General features: G+C 48.2%; 1 protein-coding gene across 2 annotated transcripts in view; it reads right to left on the reverse strand.

Annotated features, from left to right (window-relative positions):
• Positions 1–1,006: 1,006 nt before the first annotated feature.
• Positions 1,007–20,319, reverse strand: part of LOC146821393 (barrier-to-autointegration factor-like protein) — a 175,995-nt gene continuing 156,682 nt past the window's right edge. For both annotated transcript variants that reach the window (XM_085612339.1, XM_085612340.1), the window contains exon 4: positions 1,007–1,293. In XM_085612339.1, coding sequence (XP_085468465.1) covers positions 1,144–1,293 — 150 coding nt within the window. In that variant the 3' untranslated portion in view covers positions 1,007–1,143. The remainder of the gene's footprint in view (positions 1,294–20,319) is intronic.

Below are 20,319 nucleotides of genomic sequence, written 5' to 3' on the forward strand. Positions count from 1 at the left end.
ATTATTCTACTTCTTGCCAAAGGTTTCCTGTCAGTTACTCCGTTTAACACTGCCCAATAGAGGCATCTTAGTCGAAACTTCCACATTTTTGGACTGCAACACTTATTTTTATATAGGTATCGCTGACGATTGAAAAAAGAATTGCCATGAAGGTTCCACGTGTCTAATTGACCAGTTACCCAATATAAGTGCAAGCCTTAATCACATCTAGGGTGGACTATGTGAACATCTTGTATCTGGGGCTGCCTGAGTATTTGCTGCAGGTTGTGCAGAACGCTGCAGCCACAGCTATTCTTATGGTAAACACCAGAACACGTATGTCACCTCACCTGAAGGCTCTACACTGGCTCCCGGTGAGAAAGAGGGTCCAGTTTAAGGCATTATTGCTTGCTTATCGGGCCTTCTATGATACGATTGCAGTATACCCGAGGAATAGGATCCATTGTTACCAGCCTCAACGGATCCTTAGATCCTCTAAGCAATCACTCATGGTGATTCCTAAGATCACAAAATCTCGGATTGGAGGAAGGTCATTCCAGGTCCAAGCGGCTTGTTTGTGGAATAAATTACCTCTATATCTGAGACAGGCTCAGGACCTGCTGTTTTTCAGGAAACAACTTAAAACATGGCTGTTCCAACAATAACTACTGGTGGGGGATTCTACTTGATGTTTCTGTCTCGAGATCAGCGCCGGGACACTCCTTGTGAGTATCCGCGTGCTTTATAAATATTTTATTTCATTTCATTTGGAACATTTGGCCACAACTAGACAGAATCATGCGTGGAAATACACACCACCATTACAAATGGATAATCAGCTCAACATGTCTGCTTTTCAATAAACCACACTGCTTTGTTGTAAGTTATTTTTTGTCTATACTTCAAAACGATTTGAGGACCGTTTTAGACGTTCATCACCTAAAGAGTAGAAACACAAATGCAATCTTTAAATCATTGTATTGGACTAGGTTCTTTTTTCCAGTCCAGCGTACATCAGCACCAATGCTTTGCAAGCCAATGTACTTTATTGTTTATAAATGTAAAAAATAGGGATAATACATGTACAAATGTAATTTGTTCTAATGCACGGATAGAGCAACTCATCCGTGCTTGACAAAACAGAAAAACAAACCGACGACTTCTTTACAGGAAGGCCTCACACCATTCTTTCAAACAAGCAGAACACAACTCTGTTTGCCTAGCGTTTGCTCCACATGAATCCTTCAGCCAGTCCTTAAAGAGATCATCCTCGTCCTTTTTCAAGAGGAGAAACTGCCCCAGCACGAAATACGCCTGCAGAAATCAAGAACATGCATTATTGCTAAGCATCATTAAATGTTTCCCATATCTATATTAAGCCAATTTTATTCTTTTTAAAAACAGGTACCCGCTAAAGTGGAAAATATTTTTTATTTTCATAACTTGGTAATATTTCAAAAACAAACAAAGATCATATATGCACATTACTTACCAGGCTTCCATCTTTTACATATAAGGGACAACCCCTCACCATCCCGATGAATCGAACACACATTAAGTGCAAAACAGAGGCAGACACTAATGCACAAATATAATTCCCCGGCCCTGTCACTATTATGCCTTTCTGCCTCTTCCTAAACTGTTTTTTTAAATCTCCATCTACTTGGCTGCCTAACTACACAAAACATAACTGGTAATCAATGTACTATCGTACAAAAATGTAGTGATCGGAGTCGAGCAAGAGCAGAACCCGGAACCTGACCCCGGAAGGGTCTACACACAATGTATCACTCTCTGGCCAGGAGTAACCAGAGTGATTAAAACAAGCATTAGCATAGCCAATAGGTCTCGCCTTTGGGACCTTATAAGTGTTTAGCCATGCAACAGTTGATGTTGTTGCACCAAGGATATTGTGCTGCATAACTAAATACTTATAAGGTCCCAAAAGCGAGACCTATTGGCTATGCCAATGCTTGCTAGAATCTGTGTTGTTCGGTCCTTATTAATGAAGGGGGTTGAAAATTATTACAGAGCTGTGGCCTTGGTATCTAGGCTTTCCCAGCAGCCACCAGAAAGGACTTGAAAAATACTTAGCATGTACCCTGGCTTTATTTTCTGGCCTTAAGTAGGAATACACATGAAGGGTTATTAAATAATAATTTCTGCTTCCTGATGTCAGTCCGCAGGCTACTCCAGCTGTCATTATGAAGTGTTGGCGCTGTCAAGAACTTGGTTTGTAATATCTGGTCTTTACTACTCCGGGCGCTGAAGGGGTTTGGAAAAATCCTATTCTGGTTCCCTAATTTTACTCTCCATTCTGTCCCAGCTTCATTCACAAGACGTTGGCGAAAGACCTATTTGCGTTACCTCGTTTTTAGGTCTCGCCTGACCCAGCGCATGCGCTGGTCTGGCGAGACATTTTGTGAGGGCTCCAAAAAGTGCTACCAGGCCAGCCTAGAGCTACAGTGCATGCGCGCGGGCTTTACCACGATTACTTTCACTTTCGCGGCCGCTTTGATGTACTCCGTGAGGCTTCAATAGATTGCAGCAGTTAAAACAAGCATTGGCATAGCCAATAGGTCTCGCTTTTGGGACCTTATAAGTGTTTAGTTATGCAACTGTTACATGGCTAAACACTTATAAGGTCCCAAAGGCAAGACCTATTGGCTATGCCAATGCTTGTTATATCTACCTGTCCTAATGAGGAGTTTGGGGCAGTTTTATTCTGGTTGCCTGGTTTTAATATCCCAGTTGTCTCATAAACACTCGTTAAGAGTTTGTCTAAGGACGGAACTCTATTCTGGGGCTGCTATGGACACATTCTTTAAGGGTTTGTGAAAGACTATTTTCCATCTCAATTGTCAGGCTGTTTCAGCCGCACTGAAGTAGGGTGTGGGAAAGAACTGATCTGATTCCCTCTTTTAAACATCCCGTAGTCAAAGAGCAAGACGCATGAAGAGTTTCAGAAGGTACTATTCATCGGCACCAGTTGATGTCTGGGTCGTTTCTCGTGCAATAAGGCCTAGGGCATTGACACTCACTGGACTTCTACGGTAGGGCTATGAGTGAAGCCGCATCATGGTAAGACTGATCAGAGATTTTCTGCATCACCCCAAATTAGCTTGTACTCAGGACAATGGCCACCCGAGCTACAGTTAATCCAGTGCAACAGCTAGAATAAGTCAACCAGATGATGCAGCTTAGAAACGCGTGCTGGAGGTGTGGCTATGACTGCATACCATTCAATGGCAAGTTACAAATCTATGCTGGTGCCAAACAAAGCTCAGCCCCTTAACTCCAAAGGTCTACAGCCGCATCTTTTGATTCCGTGTGAAAAGAAAGACTCCAAAAAATAGTCTGCAAAGAAAGACCAAGCAAAAGCATCGACCAGTTAAAAATGATCACATCCAGTTACTCTCATTTGCCAGCTGTTGCAAAACTGGATTAAAATGCTATTCAAACTCCACTCCTAGAACTGGATGCAAGAGCTTAAAAGCAAATTTGTCTACGGGGATATTTTTATTTTTTTGCCAATCTACATGTCTGGGTCTTTTGTTGTGTATATTTCAGTACTCTACCTTTCCACCTGCTACACTTACCGCACCCCAAACCAATGCTTCATTTATTGCAGACTCCAGGGTGAGAACAGCTGCAACTCCTAAAAGGCCCTAGTGAGTAGAACTAAGTGTATGTCATACTAGAGGGGAGATCAGGCAACCTCACACTTGGCAGCTCAACGGGACCACCAGCTATGTGCCCAAGCCTGCTGGAAGGAGATAAGTTGCCAACACCTTGAACCCATACCAATAGAGTAAATGCACATGAAAGCTTTGTTTAACACATCATTTTAGTGTTCAGTCCATTTCTAATCAGTCCCATTGTCGGAGAAAGTGGCCAAGTGGGTAGGTATGGCAGGAATAGAATTCAGGACACCGGTTTACACAATCCACGGCCTAAGCACTATATCACACCTTCTTGCAATGAGGAGAGCTTCAAAAGATTTTCTTTCAAAACCCATCTACCGGCACGCACACGGATGTGACCACTGACAACATGTAAGCTTTGGGTCAATGCCTGGACAAAGACAGGAAACCTCACCATGGCAAGTGGCATTTTAGTTCTCGCGAGGCACCATCACACAAGCCAACCCCCACCCCATCATCAATGTCATGGTGCCAGATTGATCACAACACTGCCACTTTGTCTTGTGTGTCGAACTGAGGCACACAACATTAGGATGCATACAAACTGTGAATAATATGTTCCAAATCAAGGTAAGGAAACACCTTGAGTCCATAATCGAAATAAAAGAAGCACCACTTTGATTCTCTATAGTAAAACACATTTGGGGAAGGAGACCAAGAAAGCGATATTGGCAGGTTTCATTGCTTTGAGAAATCACAAACCACACCATTGTTTCATGCACATGGAAACGAGAGGCAGAGTAAAGTAAGGCCCAACAGAATTCAGGACTAGTCCCTGCTCGGTCACCTCCTCATGCCAACAAAGCTGGTTCTTTGAGCATGGCAGCCCCCACCCCCGCGTGCACACATACACAAAGGCTCTGAGCCTTTTATTGTGATGGCTGACTGTGTAAGTTACCATCCATCTGCACCTGACCCTGGTCTTCTACCTCTAGAGCGCTGCCCCAGGTGCATGAGGGCATCTCACCAGGAGTTACCCTCCACAGCACCTGCCAGGGAGGAGCCAGCCTCCAGTGAGGGAGGGCATGGACTGTACAACCCCTAAAGAGGAGGAGTAAGGACCGCACCAGCCGTTGGGAGAGAGAGGGAAGACTAGGTTAGTACCGAAGGGGCAGGGACCAGGGCAGCACCGTGGAAGGGAGGCAAGGGCAGTGCCAGCCCTCTTGAGTATAGACGAGGACCGCACCAGCACCCTGAGAGAGAGGGCCGGGACTAGACCAGCACCCTTGCAGGTGGGGGCAGAAGGTGCTGTGAGGGAGAGTAGGAACTGGGACTGCCGAACCACCTCGGGAGGGAGGGCATGAACTGGGCTATAGACTAGTTAGGGGATCAGAGACTGCACTACCCTTCTAGGGATTTGGCGGGGGGTCAGGAGCATTGTCATTCCCCCAAATGCAGCTGCAGGGGGCCACTCAGGAGGGCGGCCCTCGAGTGGCATCGGGCTTCCCCCCCTCCAGGGGGGGGGGGGGGGGAGGGGTTTGGCTTGGGGAGGAGTCCCCTCCAGGGTCGTGGGCGTGCCGCGGCATGTCCGGTGAGCCGGGCAGGGTAAAGGGGGTACATAAGTCCCCCTCACCATGTTTTCTGCCTCTTGTGCACCGGACGCACCGCGGACACTACGACACTGGACACGCTGTCTCCCACCCTACCATTTACCCGGCGTGTTGGCAGAAGGAGGCATGGCAAGAACTTTGTAATGTTGTACTTTTTCGTTGCAGGCGGAGTTACAGGGCGATCTGGAAGCAAATGGGTACAGAAGGGTACCCCTGCGCTGCACATAGGGGTGCCAGAGCCGAACCCCAGGAGCCTCATGGGAGGTTCATGGAATCTCTGTCGGTGCCCCGCTAGTCCTTCGGGCGGTTGTGGGCCTGAGCAACCAGGGGCTTGCCTAGCTACGCTCCGCCCTGAAAGGGGCGTGAGTATAAGGGACCAAGGGTCAGGTGATCCGGGAAGGGGATCACCAGAAGGTGCAGTACAAAGGTGGTTCGCCATGGTGCTGCAAGGCTCATCAGGCGGGCAGTTGGCGAGAAGGCTGCCTGCCCTTGGATCACCCGTAAGCTAACCCACCAGATTACATAACGTTGTATGTAATAAACCTGCAGAAGTTTTTCCCAAGTATAAACTTGTGTGGTGTGTATTTATTTGCAGGCATTCATGCTAAGGGGGTGGGGGGACCTTTTGCCATGATGGTGCTAAGGGATGTTGCAGTGATGGTGCCAGCACTAGGAAGAGAATGCGCACAAGAGAGGCTGATGGAAATACCAAAGCAAAGAGGGTACACAAGCGAGGAGGTCAATAACTACGCCATCACCTTGAATGCGTGGGAAGAATTGCAAAGGTGTAAAAATAGTGCCCACATCCTAGACACTGTTGGGGTGCCCGAGTTGTGCCTACATCCTTGGAAAGAAGGCATACATTGTGGCTGTGCAAACACTGCGTCTACACACGTAGGAACAAAAACTGTGCCTGTACACAGCAAAGCAAAAGGTGGCACACACTGTGGAAGGAAGGGAGTGGGTTGGCGTGAAAAGTGCCAGCACACTGCAAATTGTACTGCATGCCACAGAAAGAGGTGGGTGCTGGCAGAAACGGTGCCATTACACTGCAACAAGTGGCACATGCAGTGAAGCGCAAAAACAGTGTTAACACACCGTAAAGGGTGACACGCCTTGGGGAGCAGAAGCTGTGTCGTCACAATGAAAAGGTGGCCGACGTGTGGGGGTGCAGCAGTGCCAGTACACTGTACAAAGTGACAAACATCATGGGGTGCAGGCGCAGTGCCAGCACAGTGAGGTTAGGGTGTGAAGGAACTACAGGTTAAGTAAATCACTGAAAGCAGCTGAGGAATTCAAGTGGACTTTAAACTGAGCCTTGCTCAAAACTTTCTACTAATGGAGCATCAGCAGGCTGCGTCAGACAGAGCAGAAGTACAGCCAGAGCATGTTTGCACAGCATTTCAGAACTACAATTATGGCGTGTCAGGATCTGAGGGCTGAAACAAAAAAGGGAGTTCGGGCATAAGCAAGAAATAATTACCACTCAAATTGCATTGAAGCAGCTTCCTGCGAAACATATTTAAAGATACGAAGAATATGTGTAAAGTTATGTGTCCCCAGTGTCCGCATGTCCATAGCTCACCTGAAACACTGCAGCAAACATGCCCATGTCAAGGAGGCGCACACAGGGGGGTGGTGAGGGCCAGTGGGTGGATCCACAAAATACCCCTCTGTTGGACAGGACCACCCGCCCCCCCACTTCAAGAGTGTCAGACACAGGAGGGATGTAGGGCCGGGCCCCTGAAAACAAACTTGGCGGATGGAATGCTAGCAACAAATCCTGTGGGATCCCCACAGTGCCCATTTCAGTAGAGCTTTGGGGGAGGCTAAGATGTCAACCAAGAACAGACATGGAACAGGGGTGGGACGATGGACAGAAAATAGCGACAGAATTAGAAATATTCTGAAGTTGAGAAGAAGTGAATCTCTGTGTTTGGAGCCGAGAATAGATGGAAAATGACAAAGAACAGCAGTGGCTGCCGATGGGAGACAGTAAAAGGTCACTGCACAGAGGCTTGTCGCCACAGTGCTCCTACCTGCAGAATGTGTTGTGTCGTTGAATAGTAACATGTCATCAGACCTCTCACATGCCAATGTGACACACCATAATACCACTTATTACAGATAGGCTGTCTGAGGTCTCCTACACTACAGCGTATGATAGTGATTTCTAGGGATGTTGCTTAGTCAGTATGATTGGGGGGGGGGGTAAGCTTCAGATTTCACACCAATGATGCTGGGACATCTTGTTAAAACACCTTATATGCAAAGCCGGACATGAGGGGGTTTAAGTGGCAGTCGAACGGGAGAGGAGTGCGGATTGTTAGGGGTACTTAAAGCACAATATTTTTCAAACTAATAAACATTTTTAAGGCCTTCAATACATCGGCGAGTGAGAGTTTGTGTGTTTTGTAAGTTTGGGCTTGTTAAAATCTCAGGTGAAATCAGACTGACACTTCACATTACCGGACTGAAAGCACTTGTACCCAACTATTTACTATAGAATAAAAAAAATTAGGGGGTGTGTAACACCCCATACACCCCCTGGGAGCTATGCACCTGGTGATTTGATCGTGAGAGATGCACTGCGAGAGCTCAACCGACACTGCAGTCTGTTAGACCAGGACAGCTCATGCATGGAGCAGTCACAGCACTCCCACGTGTAAGACAGAGATCTGTCAAAGACCGGAAAATACACCATCGGCGTTCTTCCATACTGCATAGTGACATGTTACTGCAGAGAACATTCAATCCGCTCTCCCCACGCGTCCAGAGTGTGGGACACCTGATGGAAGCATGCTGTCAAACTTACTGTACACTGCTGTGGGAGACAGTGACGCCACTATGCACTGCAGAGGGTCGGGCACTGACAAGCCATTGAATGAAGATTCACTACCACCTTTCATGCGCTGCAGTGTGAGACAGTGAGTCACTGCTTGAAAACATAACATTCCCACTATCCTACACTGCGGTGACCTTACTGTAAGCACTGTAGAGCTTCAGACGGTGAACTGTCACTACGTGAAGATCAGCGATATCCCACTCTGCAGTGTGAGAAATTGACATTTCACTGCATGGGGACACATGCTTAGAGCGTCCTAATACCAGGGGTGAGACAGTGACGGGCTAATGTGTCGAGGCTTCTTCTCTACAATGTGAGATACTCACATGTCACTGCATGGAGACACATTTGCAGAGATCTCCCGAACAGCAGTGTAGGACTGTGACAGGTCCGAGCAGATTACAGCAAAAACTACAGGTGAAAAATACAGGTGAGTAAAAGTAAGAGCTATTCTACACTTCAGTGCGAGGCCCTGACCGGTCAGTGAACAGAGAAATACAGTCAAAGCTTTCGCACACTAAGAAATTAGAAAGTGACATGAGTTAACGGAGACATGCAGTCCAATTATTCTACAACGCAGTGTGTGATAGTGATAGGTCACGGCAAGGAGATGCCGTACAGGTCTCCTACACAGCAGAGAGAGACGGACGCTGGCTGGTCAGTGCAAGAAGACATGCCTTCAGAGTTCTCTGGGGAACTGGAAACTGCAGTGAAAACTGGTCAAACAGAGGTCGAGAGACAGGGCCAGGGCCAGGACACTCCTGCACTGTATTATGCATCACAGCCTCGCACACTCACGTGCACGCAAGAAGCAGACCCTCACCACTCTGCTTCCTGTACATGGCGGCAGACACAGGTTGCAGTTGCGATGGATGGGGACTGAGTCGCTGCTTCAGTGCCGGATTTGACAAGTTGTCAGAGGGGAGACCAGTGCATCAGACGGTTCCGGTCAGGACAGGAAGAGGCGGTCCCGGGTAGAGAGCGCTGGACCAAGGCGTCGGAGTGAGGGCAGAGGTGCCAGCGGCGGCAGTGCACACACTTCCTCTCAAAGGTGCGAGCAGCAGTACCTGGAGGGAAGCAAGCAGCAGGACTTGCAGGGAAGCAAACAAGCACGCGCGCCTCGCGCTAAAAGTTAAAATAAATAAATAAATAAATACATTGGCAAAAGTGAAAGCATTTCCCTTGCGGGAGCGAGCAGCGCCAGGAGCGACAATTGCTAACACATGGCGCCAAAGCTCGCCCCGCAAGGGCATCGCCAAACGTGCACACGTTGCCATTGAAAGCAATGCAACGTGTGCACGTTTTTAGGGGAAAAAGTAAATCGATTCCAAAAGGTCTTTTTCCTATGCAACGCATGAGCGCTGCGTAGGCGAGACCTAAAAACGGGCAAGGGTCACTGGAGGCTCTTCTGCCCAGACTATTTAAGCGGAGTGGGTCTCTGATGTTTAGCTGCAACGCTAGGCCCCAATACCAGTGAGGCACCATGCAACACTGGCGACATAGTTGGTTGCCAATCACCACCCAGCTCACCACATAATTGTATCCGCAACAGCTGAATTGCAACTTGGAGTTCCGAGGCATGTACAACTTAAATTGGCGCTTCCACACCTGACACGCGGCCTGAACGACTCGCCGCCTCAGCGGACTGGGTGACGGCCTTACCTTTGTCAGCAGGGTCCTGACGCAAGCACCCGGGTGCTGCGACGATGGGACCGGAGGGGAGTGAGAAACGCGGCTGGAACACAGAGTGCAGGTACTGTGTCCCCGCCTTAGCCACCTCCCAGCGACGCACACACACACACACACGCATCGCCCCTGCAGGCCGCAGTTAGACTGCACAAGGAGAACTCAGCAGGCCCCGTCTGAAGTGCCTCGTGGACACATGCTCACGAGGGCACCGCCCCTGCTTACTGCTTATCCTCAGTGCCTCAACTGTCTCCCAGCATGCTGCTACACAGTCACACATGTGACAGGAACAGCGGCATACCTCATTGCTATGTGCCACTGCACCATCCACCAAGCTGTCACAGGCCCCATCAAAGTGTAGGTGACACCAAAGGAAAAAAAAGGGGAACACAGAAGAAAAGGAAATGAGTGCCTACAAGGTCACTGGCTCAGGATAGTAGGAAGAAGCATGAGCACCAGCCATCATGGCCCGCAACAACCGCCATAGCTGCTGCACCAGGCAGGCCACCAACACATCCAACCCACCACGTAGCACATCCAAATCAACGCTCTACCCCCTCTCAGTGAGCTGGTAGACCCACCTACTGCGTCCCCCAAGTGGAAAGTGTGGATCAGCTGCCTAGACAACTACTCTACTGTGACGCGGGAGACAGACAAACACAGTCAAATGGTCCCTATTACTACATTTTGCAGGGGAAGAAATATACAAGCTATTTGCACACCTGCCAAACACCGGAGCCGAGAACAACTACAAGGCCAAAGTTAGGGCCCTAAATGCGCACTTCGACCCTCAACTGAATCCCGATTCCGAGACTTTCCAACTCCGACAAGTACGCCAGAGGGAGGAAGAGTCAATGGATGCGTTCCATGCACAGTTGAGAGAGCTAGCCAGTATGTGCACAACTGACGATCAAACCAAAGAGGTGACGGCACAAGCCATACAAGGGTGCCGCAATAAGACCCTTTGTACCCTCATCCTCCGCCAGCCCGGAACTTCGCTGGAAGACTTTATAATCATGCCACGACCTGTCGGATGCAAGAGCGATGGACATAGCCATCACCAAACAACCAGAGATGTCTACAACCATCAAAAGAGAACAGGCAGATGCGCTCCGCACACTGAGCAGAGGGAAATGGCAATTGAAGAACACACACGGATCGCGGTGTGGATACTGCGGGCGAGAGGAACATCCCCAAGAAGAATGTCCGGCACAAGGGCGGACATGCTCGAAATGTGTCACCCCAAACCATTTCGCCATTGCATGCAGAGAAGCCTGAAAACTCGAAAGCGTCCAGAGCCCTGTTACGACAGCGACACTGCCTGAAAGACTAATCCATGGAGGATGAAGGCAAATGCTACCTCATCTTGCTCGCAAGTGACCTGAAACTGAGGAGACGCCCACAGCCACAGCTCATATCCAACTTAGCCACGCTAGACGACCGCTGAGAGCCCTCACAAAGAAGGATGCCGCGTGGAAATGGGACAAAGGAGAAGACGATTTGTCTTAGAAGGTCAAAGAAGCACTACTCAGGAAGACCACCATAGCATACTTCGATGCCACCCGAACTACTGAGCTACTAGTAGACGCCAGCCCGTTGGGTCTCGGGGCACTCCTCAAACAAGAGATGGAACCAGGCAAACGGGTGCCCCTCCCATTCACGAGTAAAGCTCACACCAACCGAGGAACGCTACTCCCAAATTGAAAGGGAAGCATTGGCGATTAAATGGGCCTGCAACCATTTTCACTTGTACGTCAGCGGTCACCCATTGAGAGTCGTGAGCGAACACCATTCACTAATTCCATTATTTAGGGGCACAGCCCCACATCCTCTGCCGCACATTGAACGATGGGTGATACAATTACAACACTACCAGATGGAACTCGTGTATCGACCCAAGGCGAAGAACCCAGCACATTTTGTCTCACGCCACCCACCTGATTCACTAGGAGAAGACTGTGACCATGAAGCAAAGACAGAAGAGTAGGTCGATATGGTCTCCCAATGGGCATGCCTCCGCGCTCTCACCATTGAAGAGATCAAAACGGCCACCAAAAGTGACCCTGTCCTAACCAAAGTAATGTACTAACTGCAGAAGGGATCCTGGGAGGACTTCCTGCATGATGCCAACAAGTGGAAGACAGAGAGCGTCTGTGGAAGCTATGGAAAGTACGAGATGAGTTATTCCCGAATAGTGATTCCGATGAGCCTTCAAGAAAGAGCGACAGCCCTTGCCCCTGAAGAACACCAGGGGACAGTGCGGATGAAATCACGCATGAGAGAGAAAGTGTTGTTTCCGCGGGCTAGAGGCAGCCGTAGACTACCTGGTGTGAAACTGTCGACCTTGCTAACTCACAAGCAGCCAGGAGTCACCGGCCCCAGTCATAACCGAAGAACCTGCCACAACCCCATGATCGTGGGTAAGCCTTGATTTTGGGAGCTTCCTTGACAGAAGAGTGACCACCGTACTAATAGAAGCTACTCCAAATACCCAATAGTAGAAGTAATTGCATCTACCCTGTTTGCACACCTACTCCCCATTCTAGAAAGAACCTGTGAACCATTCAGCTTGCCCCACGAGCTCAAAACGGACCTCCTTTTCAAGGGGGACAATTCAAGGATCTGCTCACGTTACTAGGAGTCCACCACCATCGGCTCACACCCCAATGACCGCAGGCCAATGGTGAAGCTGAGTGCTTCATGCACACGATGAACAAGATCATAAGGATTGCAGTGGTGGAACAAGCTGACCCCGAACAGGGCTGCAATGGTTCCTGCTAGAGTACCGCAGCACTCCTCACTGCAAGACCCAGAGATCACCCTGGTCCCTAATGCTTGCCGGACACCTGAGGGACACTATCCCTGTGACTGAAATCTGGTCTCTAGAGCCGTACAAACCGGCTAACACTCAACAATGAACAATAATCGAGCCAGTCAAGGACGAAGAGCAAAAACTCTGGGTCATTGCACCAGGAATTTCAGTTCGGATTCGAAATTGACGCACTGGAGGGAAGTTTAGAACAGGCTATGAACCAGGGCCCTGGACATTCCTGAAGATGAATGGAACTGCCATCACAGCCCAACGTGGCACGGAAATAGTCACCAGGAATATCTCCTGGTTCAGGAAAGTTCAAGAGTCGAACCAGGAAGAAGCTGATCCCGGCACCACAGAAAGCAGGGCGGTGTCAGCCGGAGAAACCTCATCTCTCACCGCTGTAGAACAAACCCAGGAAGACTCCATCCGACCAGCGACAGTGGTTGCCGACGCCGTTGAGGACATGATCACGTCATCAGCACACAGTTAGCACTCTAGCCAGCGGTTCAGTCAGCTGAGGTACAATTTAAGACTGAATCCACCTCCCAGCCAGAAGTTCAAAGATTTTATTTGTTAATCTGCTGTTGTTTTGAACACAAACTTGGAAGAGGATGTAGTGATCCGAGTCCCATGGGAGTAGAAGCCGGAACCTGACCCGGAAGGGTCTACACACAATGTATCACTCTGGCCAGGCGTGGCCAGAGGAATTAAATAAACGGGCAAGGGTTGCTGGAGCCCTTTCCGCCCAGACTACTCAAGCGGAGTGTGTCTGGTGCTTAGCTGCGACGCTAGGCCTTAATACCAGTGACGCACCACGCAACAAAAACTGATATTGAAGTGTATTGGTGATATCATGAACTACAACGTGGAAGGTTGAGTGGTCGATAAATGTCACCAGAATCCTGAGATGACAATGCAGAACTACTTTATATTACCCATTATGTATTTTTTATCTTACCTTTATCTTGTGGTAGTTAGCCTGCAAAAGTGGTTTTCTTCAAACTGGAGCCAACAATGAGCACAGATTGGAAAAAATATTTTGTAGCTAAAATGGATGAAAGTAAGACTGCCTGAGAACACGCTACATGACTTGCATTTTTGTCTCATAATTTAAACCTGCTATGTCATTCAGTCCCCCTTGCCACATAATCCTAGGGCTGCCATGATGATGAAATTCACATTTCAAAAAGAGTGGTGCAGTATTTTCCATATTTCACGATTTCCTGTAAAATATGGGTTTTTATACCACTGAACTTTGTGCATTAATGGCACCCAAACATAAAATATAATATTACACATTGCACTTCCCACTGTGTAGCTAAGGTTGTGTTGAGCTTTTGACCCACATGGATTGATTTACACCCGATTTTGAAATTGCTCGTTGCGGTGAGCTAAGGCCAGGAATGCAAAATCTTCTGCCAATCTATGTAGATAAAAGATATTAAAGGGTTTTGCCCCAAATGAAAATTATATCAAAATTACATTTTGTTCTCGCCTACTGCCCAAACCAGACTTATAAGTAGAACTTTACTCAGAAAGCATGCTTTTTTTGGTATGATGCAAAATAGTTCAGTTCTTTTTGAGTAACAAATGTTTAACACAACTGCAACTTTAACCTTTGTTTTTGTACAGTGAAAAAAAAATAAATAATATATATATATATATATATATATATATATATATATATATATATATATATATATATATATATATAGGGTGTGGAATTTAATAAAATATCTACTTGTCCATGGGGCCGGTTGCTTCATAAATCTACTTGTCCTGTAACAAAATCCACTTGTTCCTTTGGTGTCATGTAGTGCAGCGACAAATTATGGCACTAATCTCATTAGATAGGAGCTCTGATAGAGCCTCTCTTATTTTGCCAGGCCTCATAATATAGTAGTGCTTGAATACTTGCAATCTCCTTATGTTGACACGTTAACACAGTTCTACATACTGGGGTTGAAGGTAGTGGCCTTTTGAGTCTGTGCAAACCTACTAACTTGCATGTTTTAAGGGTTTTCAACAACTCTTCTCTAATCTTTTCCCATACTGAGAAATGTTGGAAATTTACTCCTGACATTTCAGACGTAAACCTTCTTCCAGAGTTGGGAAAAAAAAGTGTTTGGATGGAAAGTGAACTTGTGAACAATCTGATTTTTGCATGAGCAAATCTACACATGCATATTTGCAGTCTGCTGTCTCCCAGTTTTCTTGCCTATTATCTACTATGGGGAAAACTGATAAATCCCAGCCTCACCTCACGTTTGAGGTGTGAAAATCCAGCAAGATGCAGCAAAATCCGGCCTCTGATTCAGAGGCAGACGTCCAGGGAGATGGCCCATCCACATTAGAAATGACGCTGTTGGCCATGCAGAAAAGCCTTCAATCCATAAAAGGGAAAATGTCTGCCATGAACCACAGACTAGACCATATGTCTGCACAACTAGAGAAGCAGAACACGAGAATGGGGGAGATCGAACAAAGGGTCTCCACCACGGAGGATGGTCTCAGTGAGGTCGCTGGTAAGGCACTCAATATGGAGAAAGTTCTGGCGCTAATACAAGTGAAAAACCAGGACTTAGAGGCCCGGTCTCGCCAAAACAATATCAAAATTACAGGCCTGCCGGAGTCCACAAATACCGGTGGGATGGAGACCTTTATCGAGACTCTGATCAAAGATATTTTTGGCCCTGAGAACCTGTCCACCATGTTTATAGTCGAGCGGCCCCATCATTTCCTGGCGGCGAGACCGGTACCGGGTGCTTCACCTCGCTCTATAATTGCTCGGCAATTAAATTACAGGGACTGTGATGCCATTCTGAGGCTGGCCAGAGAAAAGGGTGCCATCGAACACCAGGGGAATTTGCTGTCCTTCTTCCCTGACTTCACTGTCGCAGCCCAGATGGCACGTCGGGAGTTTGGTGCCGTGAAGAAATTTCTGCAATCGGAGGGCGTTCCCCATGCCATGTTATATCCCGCTCGCTTATGAGTTGGCCCGGAGGGGGACTTTAACATTTTCACCACCCCTAAGGAGGCGATGGAGCATGTGAAGAAGCTAAACAGCGATGTGAGGCCCTGGCTGAGCTTGACGAGGAGGAGCAGTAACTGACTGTGTGGAGACATACTGTATCTTTGTTTGCTATCCTACATGTGGGATATGTCTTGAGTTCACGTATCAAGGTTCATTGTTCCTTAAAGTAGATCTGTTGCAGTGGAGCTAGTTATTGTATGACAGACGTATTTGATGTAATATGTTTCCATATATGTTTCTTCTATCCTAGCACAGGTACTAGACCTGATCAGCCACCTCTTACATCGTGGGAGGCTAGTAGCACTCCGACGCCCCTCATATGGGAGTTCCCCACACGATGCAAGCTTTTTGTTGTCTCTGTTGGGGCTTGTTTATTCAGGGTAGGGATGGCTTTGGCTAGTTGGGTACGCCGAAGTGGGTGGGGAGTTGGGGGGCAGTGGGGAGGGTATGGGTGGAATTCTTTTCTTGCACTGTGTATGAACCCTGGCGACACATTACTGGAGTTATATCTCACAATTTTATGCCTGTTGTTGAATGCAATGTATGGGTGGTAATGTAAGGATCCTCACCTGGAATGCACATGGCTTAATCAGTCCCAAGAAAATCTGCTCTGTATTGGCGTATCTGGACAGGTTGGATGTCCAGGTAGCCTTTTTGCAGAAAACAAAGCTCTTTGAGTCAAATGTGGGTATGCGGTGGGCTGGGGTGAAGGCAGCTTTCTCCTATTCCTCCTACTCTAGGGTGGTGATGATTCTTGTTAAGAATGGGTTTCCATTTTACGGTCCTACGCTCAGAGACAGATGAGTAGGGCCGGTTGGTCCTTGTACATGGCAAGCTTGGTGGGGTGGGTGTCCTGATGGGTAATGTCTATGGCCCAAATTTTGATGACCATCCCTTCTTTGCTGACGTGTGGCGCCATATCTCTGGGTTCCCTCCTGCTGAAATCCTATGGGGGGGGGGGGGGGGGATTATAACACCTGTCTAGATGCGCGGCACAGGCAGTCTGCTGGTGGCTGGTAATCTGCATGATATTTGGCGTTTGCGGCATCCTGAGGCAAGAGAAAGTACCGTTATCTCCACGGTGCATGGCACGTGGTCCCGCTTGGACTATTGGCTTCTGTCTGAGGTTGCATGCACTTGGGTGGTTGATGTTAGTCACTTGGCCAAGACGCTGTCTGATCACTCCCCTGTACTGTTAGAGATGAGTGTTCCCAAGTGTGAGAGGCCCCCCGTTCATGTGACTGAAACAGGCGTCTCTGACAGACCCAGTCTTTAGATGCACAGTAGGCGAGGCAATTCTTAATTACTTCAAAGAAAATGAGGGCACGGTGGATAGCGCGGGGGTCCTTTGGGAAGCATTTAAGGTCACGATACGGGGTGTTTGTATTGGTGCGCATGCTGGTGTTCTTAAAGATTTGCGTCGCAGAATCAGTAAGCTTGCGGCAGAGATATCCACACTGGAACGTGAATATGCACGGAATCCTGTCCCAGAAAAGCTCTCTGCGATACGGGACCTTGTGTCAGAGCACAATGAAACTGTGGACCAAGAGATGGTGCATAGGTCTCAACGGTGCACTGCTCGATATTATGGGGAGGGGGGCAGGCCCAGCAGCTCGCTGGCACAAACATTGGCAGCGCCCCGCAGCCAGGCGTATATCACTGAACTGCTGGACAGGGAGGGGGTGGCACACTTCAGTACTCCTGAGTGCTGAAGGTTGGTGGTGCTGGATTTCTACTCTGACCTCTATGGTGACCGAGCTCAGATACCAGCAGCTGACATATTCACCTATCTAGATGACGTTGCGCTCGGTTGGCTGTCAGTCGATCAACGAGAGTACCTCACACAGCCATTCGATGTTGAGGATGTCAAATTTGCTATTATGTCACTCCCCATATGCAAGGCAGTGGGCCTTGATGGACTCCCAAGTGAGTTCTACAAGGCCTATGCAGACGAATTAGCACCACGGCTGCTGGAAGTCTTTGCAGAGGCATATGACTCGGGTACCCTAACTCCCACACTCAAAGAGGCACTCATTGTCATGCTATTGAAACCAGACAAAGCAGCGAATGTGTGTGCCTCCTACAGGCCCCTTTCCATCATTAATTTGACCCCAAAATTCTGGCAAAAATGATAGCCAGCAGACTCCAATCCCTGGTTCCCAACCTGGTATTCCTGGACCAGTCGGGATTTGTACCCACTAGATCGACGGCGCATAATCTGCGCCCTGTTTTTTCCACTTTGCATTATTTCGAGTCAGATTTTTAGGCGGTGGGCGTGCTGCTTGACGTGGCTAAGGCGTTCGACACTCTACAGTGGGAGTATATGTTTACCGTGTTGCTATGAATAGGCCTGCCACCATTCTTCCGCAAGTGGATTCATTTACTGTATACAGCGTCAGAGGCACAGATACGCGTGAACTGCTGCGTGTCTGAAGCGTTCCCTATCAAACGAGGCACGTGGCAGGGCTGCCCCCGGTCGCCAATGCTTTTTGTGCTCGCGCTGGAGCCCTTGGCTTGTAAGTTGCGCCAGAGGCATGCGCAGGCAGCGTTGTGTTTTCGGCAGTGACCTTTAGTGGTTTCGCTGTACGCTGATATGTTGGTATATGTCCGTGAGCCTGCTACGTATTTACCGGAATTACTGTGCGAATATGTAAAATTCAAAAGATATTCAGGTCTAGTCATAAACTGGGCAAAGTCAATTGTGTTTCTGATGACAGCTGGTACCCGTGAGGTAGAAATGGACTTCCCGCTGACGTGGTCAGCTGACCCAGTAAAGTACCTGGGTATGGCTGCACAGAGATCCCGAGGTGGTGATTATTGCAAATTATGGCCGTGTCATTACTAAGATCGCCAACCAAGCGGCACGATGGGCTAAGTTTCCGCTTTCGCTAGCGGATCGAATAGCAGTCACAAAAATGACGATCTTGCCAAAACTCCTCTGTTTATTTGTCAACATCCCTTTTCGACTGAATATCTCGTTGTTTAATATGCTTCAGTCGGCCCTGCTGACTTGTCTGGGGAGGCAAGAAGCCCTGATGTAGCTGGAATGTGCTGGTACAACCGGTCGAGCGTGGGGGCTTTGAGGCTTCTGACATGCGGCTGTACTACTTGTGTGCACAGGCTGCGCATTTTTGGTACTTCCCACAGCGGTTCCAGCCACACACTGCCATTGAGGCAGACTCTGTGCTCCCAGTTCCACTGGTTGCTGCTGCATTGTTAGGCGGTAGTGGTGGGCTGCGTGCTGAAATTAACCCCGTTCAATGCACGGCGTGGGCATGGAAGACTCTTGCCAAGAGGGCGCAACTGGATTATCTCTACGCCCCAGAGTTACCGCTCACTGCACACCCGGACATTTCTGCGACACAAGAGCAGGCTGCCTTGAATGCTCTGGCGGAGGTGGGAATTACTCAACTGGGTGACCTATATAAGCAGGGACAGTTCTGGGCGCTATCAGACCTACAGGATGGCCGTGACAAGGATATGATGTTGGGGTTTATATATGTACGTGTGCGGCAGGTGATCCGAGCTATTTATCCTGACTATCCGGCAGAGCTCAGAACGCTGCTGGCACTGCAGGCGGTGCTAGCAGGAGAAGAACATAGGGGTCTGATAACTAAATTGTCACTGAGGGAAGGGGATCTGATCGAAAATCCCTCATACAACAATTGGAATGCTGCATTGGGCACCCCCCTGTCGTTGGAGGCTTGGAAGTTTTGTTGTGCGCTGGCTGGTTGTCTCACAGCGAATTGCAACCTCCGCATTATACATTTCAAATACTTACATCAGTTACACTATACACCACTTCAATTGTAGAGATTTAGTTTGCGAGACAGTGCATGCTGTGTGCGATGTGGGCAGGCTGATGTGGATCTTATGCATCTTGCCTGGTACTGTGATGGAATACACACATTCTGGGTTCAGGTCACAAGAGTGCTTACCGATGGTGTGCTGGAAACTGTGGTGTGCGCGCCTGATGTCTGCCTACTGGGTTGGGTACAGAAGCTTAAGCCATGTAACCGGAGACTTGTAGCTGTTTCTACTTTATTTGCCAAGCGGGGGGTGGCGCAATGCTGGGGTGCTAAGAGTTTCCCAACAGTAAAAAAGTGGATCCGAGACTTGCTATATTGCAGGGAACAATTGGGAACCTATGCAGAGGAACTACCCGAGACCTCGCGACCTAAGGACTTTTGGGCTCCACTCACGGGGGACCTACTTGGAAATCCTGATTTGCAGTAGACAGTTGTAATGATGTACTGGCTATCTGAGGTGGTGGGATTGGGACTGCCATTGAGGAATGATGTGTGTCGAGATGTATAAAAACCTCTGAGTTCCAGAATAACGTGCACAGTGCCAGGCATTGGGGTGGGGAGGGTGGAGGGTTTGTTCTTTGGGGAGTTGTATTTCAAATGTAAAAAAGCTTGTAATGCTATATTGATACCAATGACTTGTTGGTCCCACTTATGGGGCATTGTATGCTTTCTTTTAACAAGCTGCTCAATAAAAATATTTAAAAAAAATAAAAATAAAATGCAGTTCACAAATATTTTCTAGGAGTACTATTTCTTGTCCTACTTCTGTAAATTCTTGGGAATTCACGAAAGCCATATAGCTGCACTTTATGTAAGGACATCTGCCATGGGTGCACTTTTGAGAGGTTCTTTAATAATTGAGCCCCTAAATTGGTCTGTTGTTGACCATGACCTTTT

Source organism: Triturus cristatus, chromosome 6 (assembly GCF_964204655.1).
Source record: "Triturus cristatus chromosome 6, aTriCri1.1, whole genome shotgun sequence".
Classification (NCBI taxonomy): domain Eukaryota; kingdom Metazoa; phylum Chordata; class Amphibia; order Caudata; family Salamandridae; genus Triturus; species Triturus cristatus.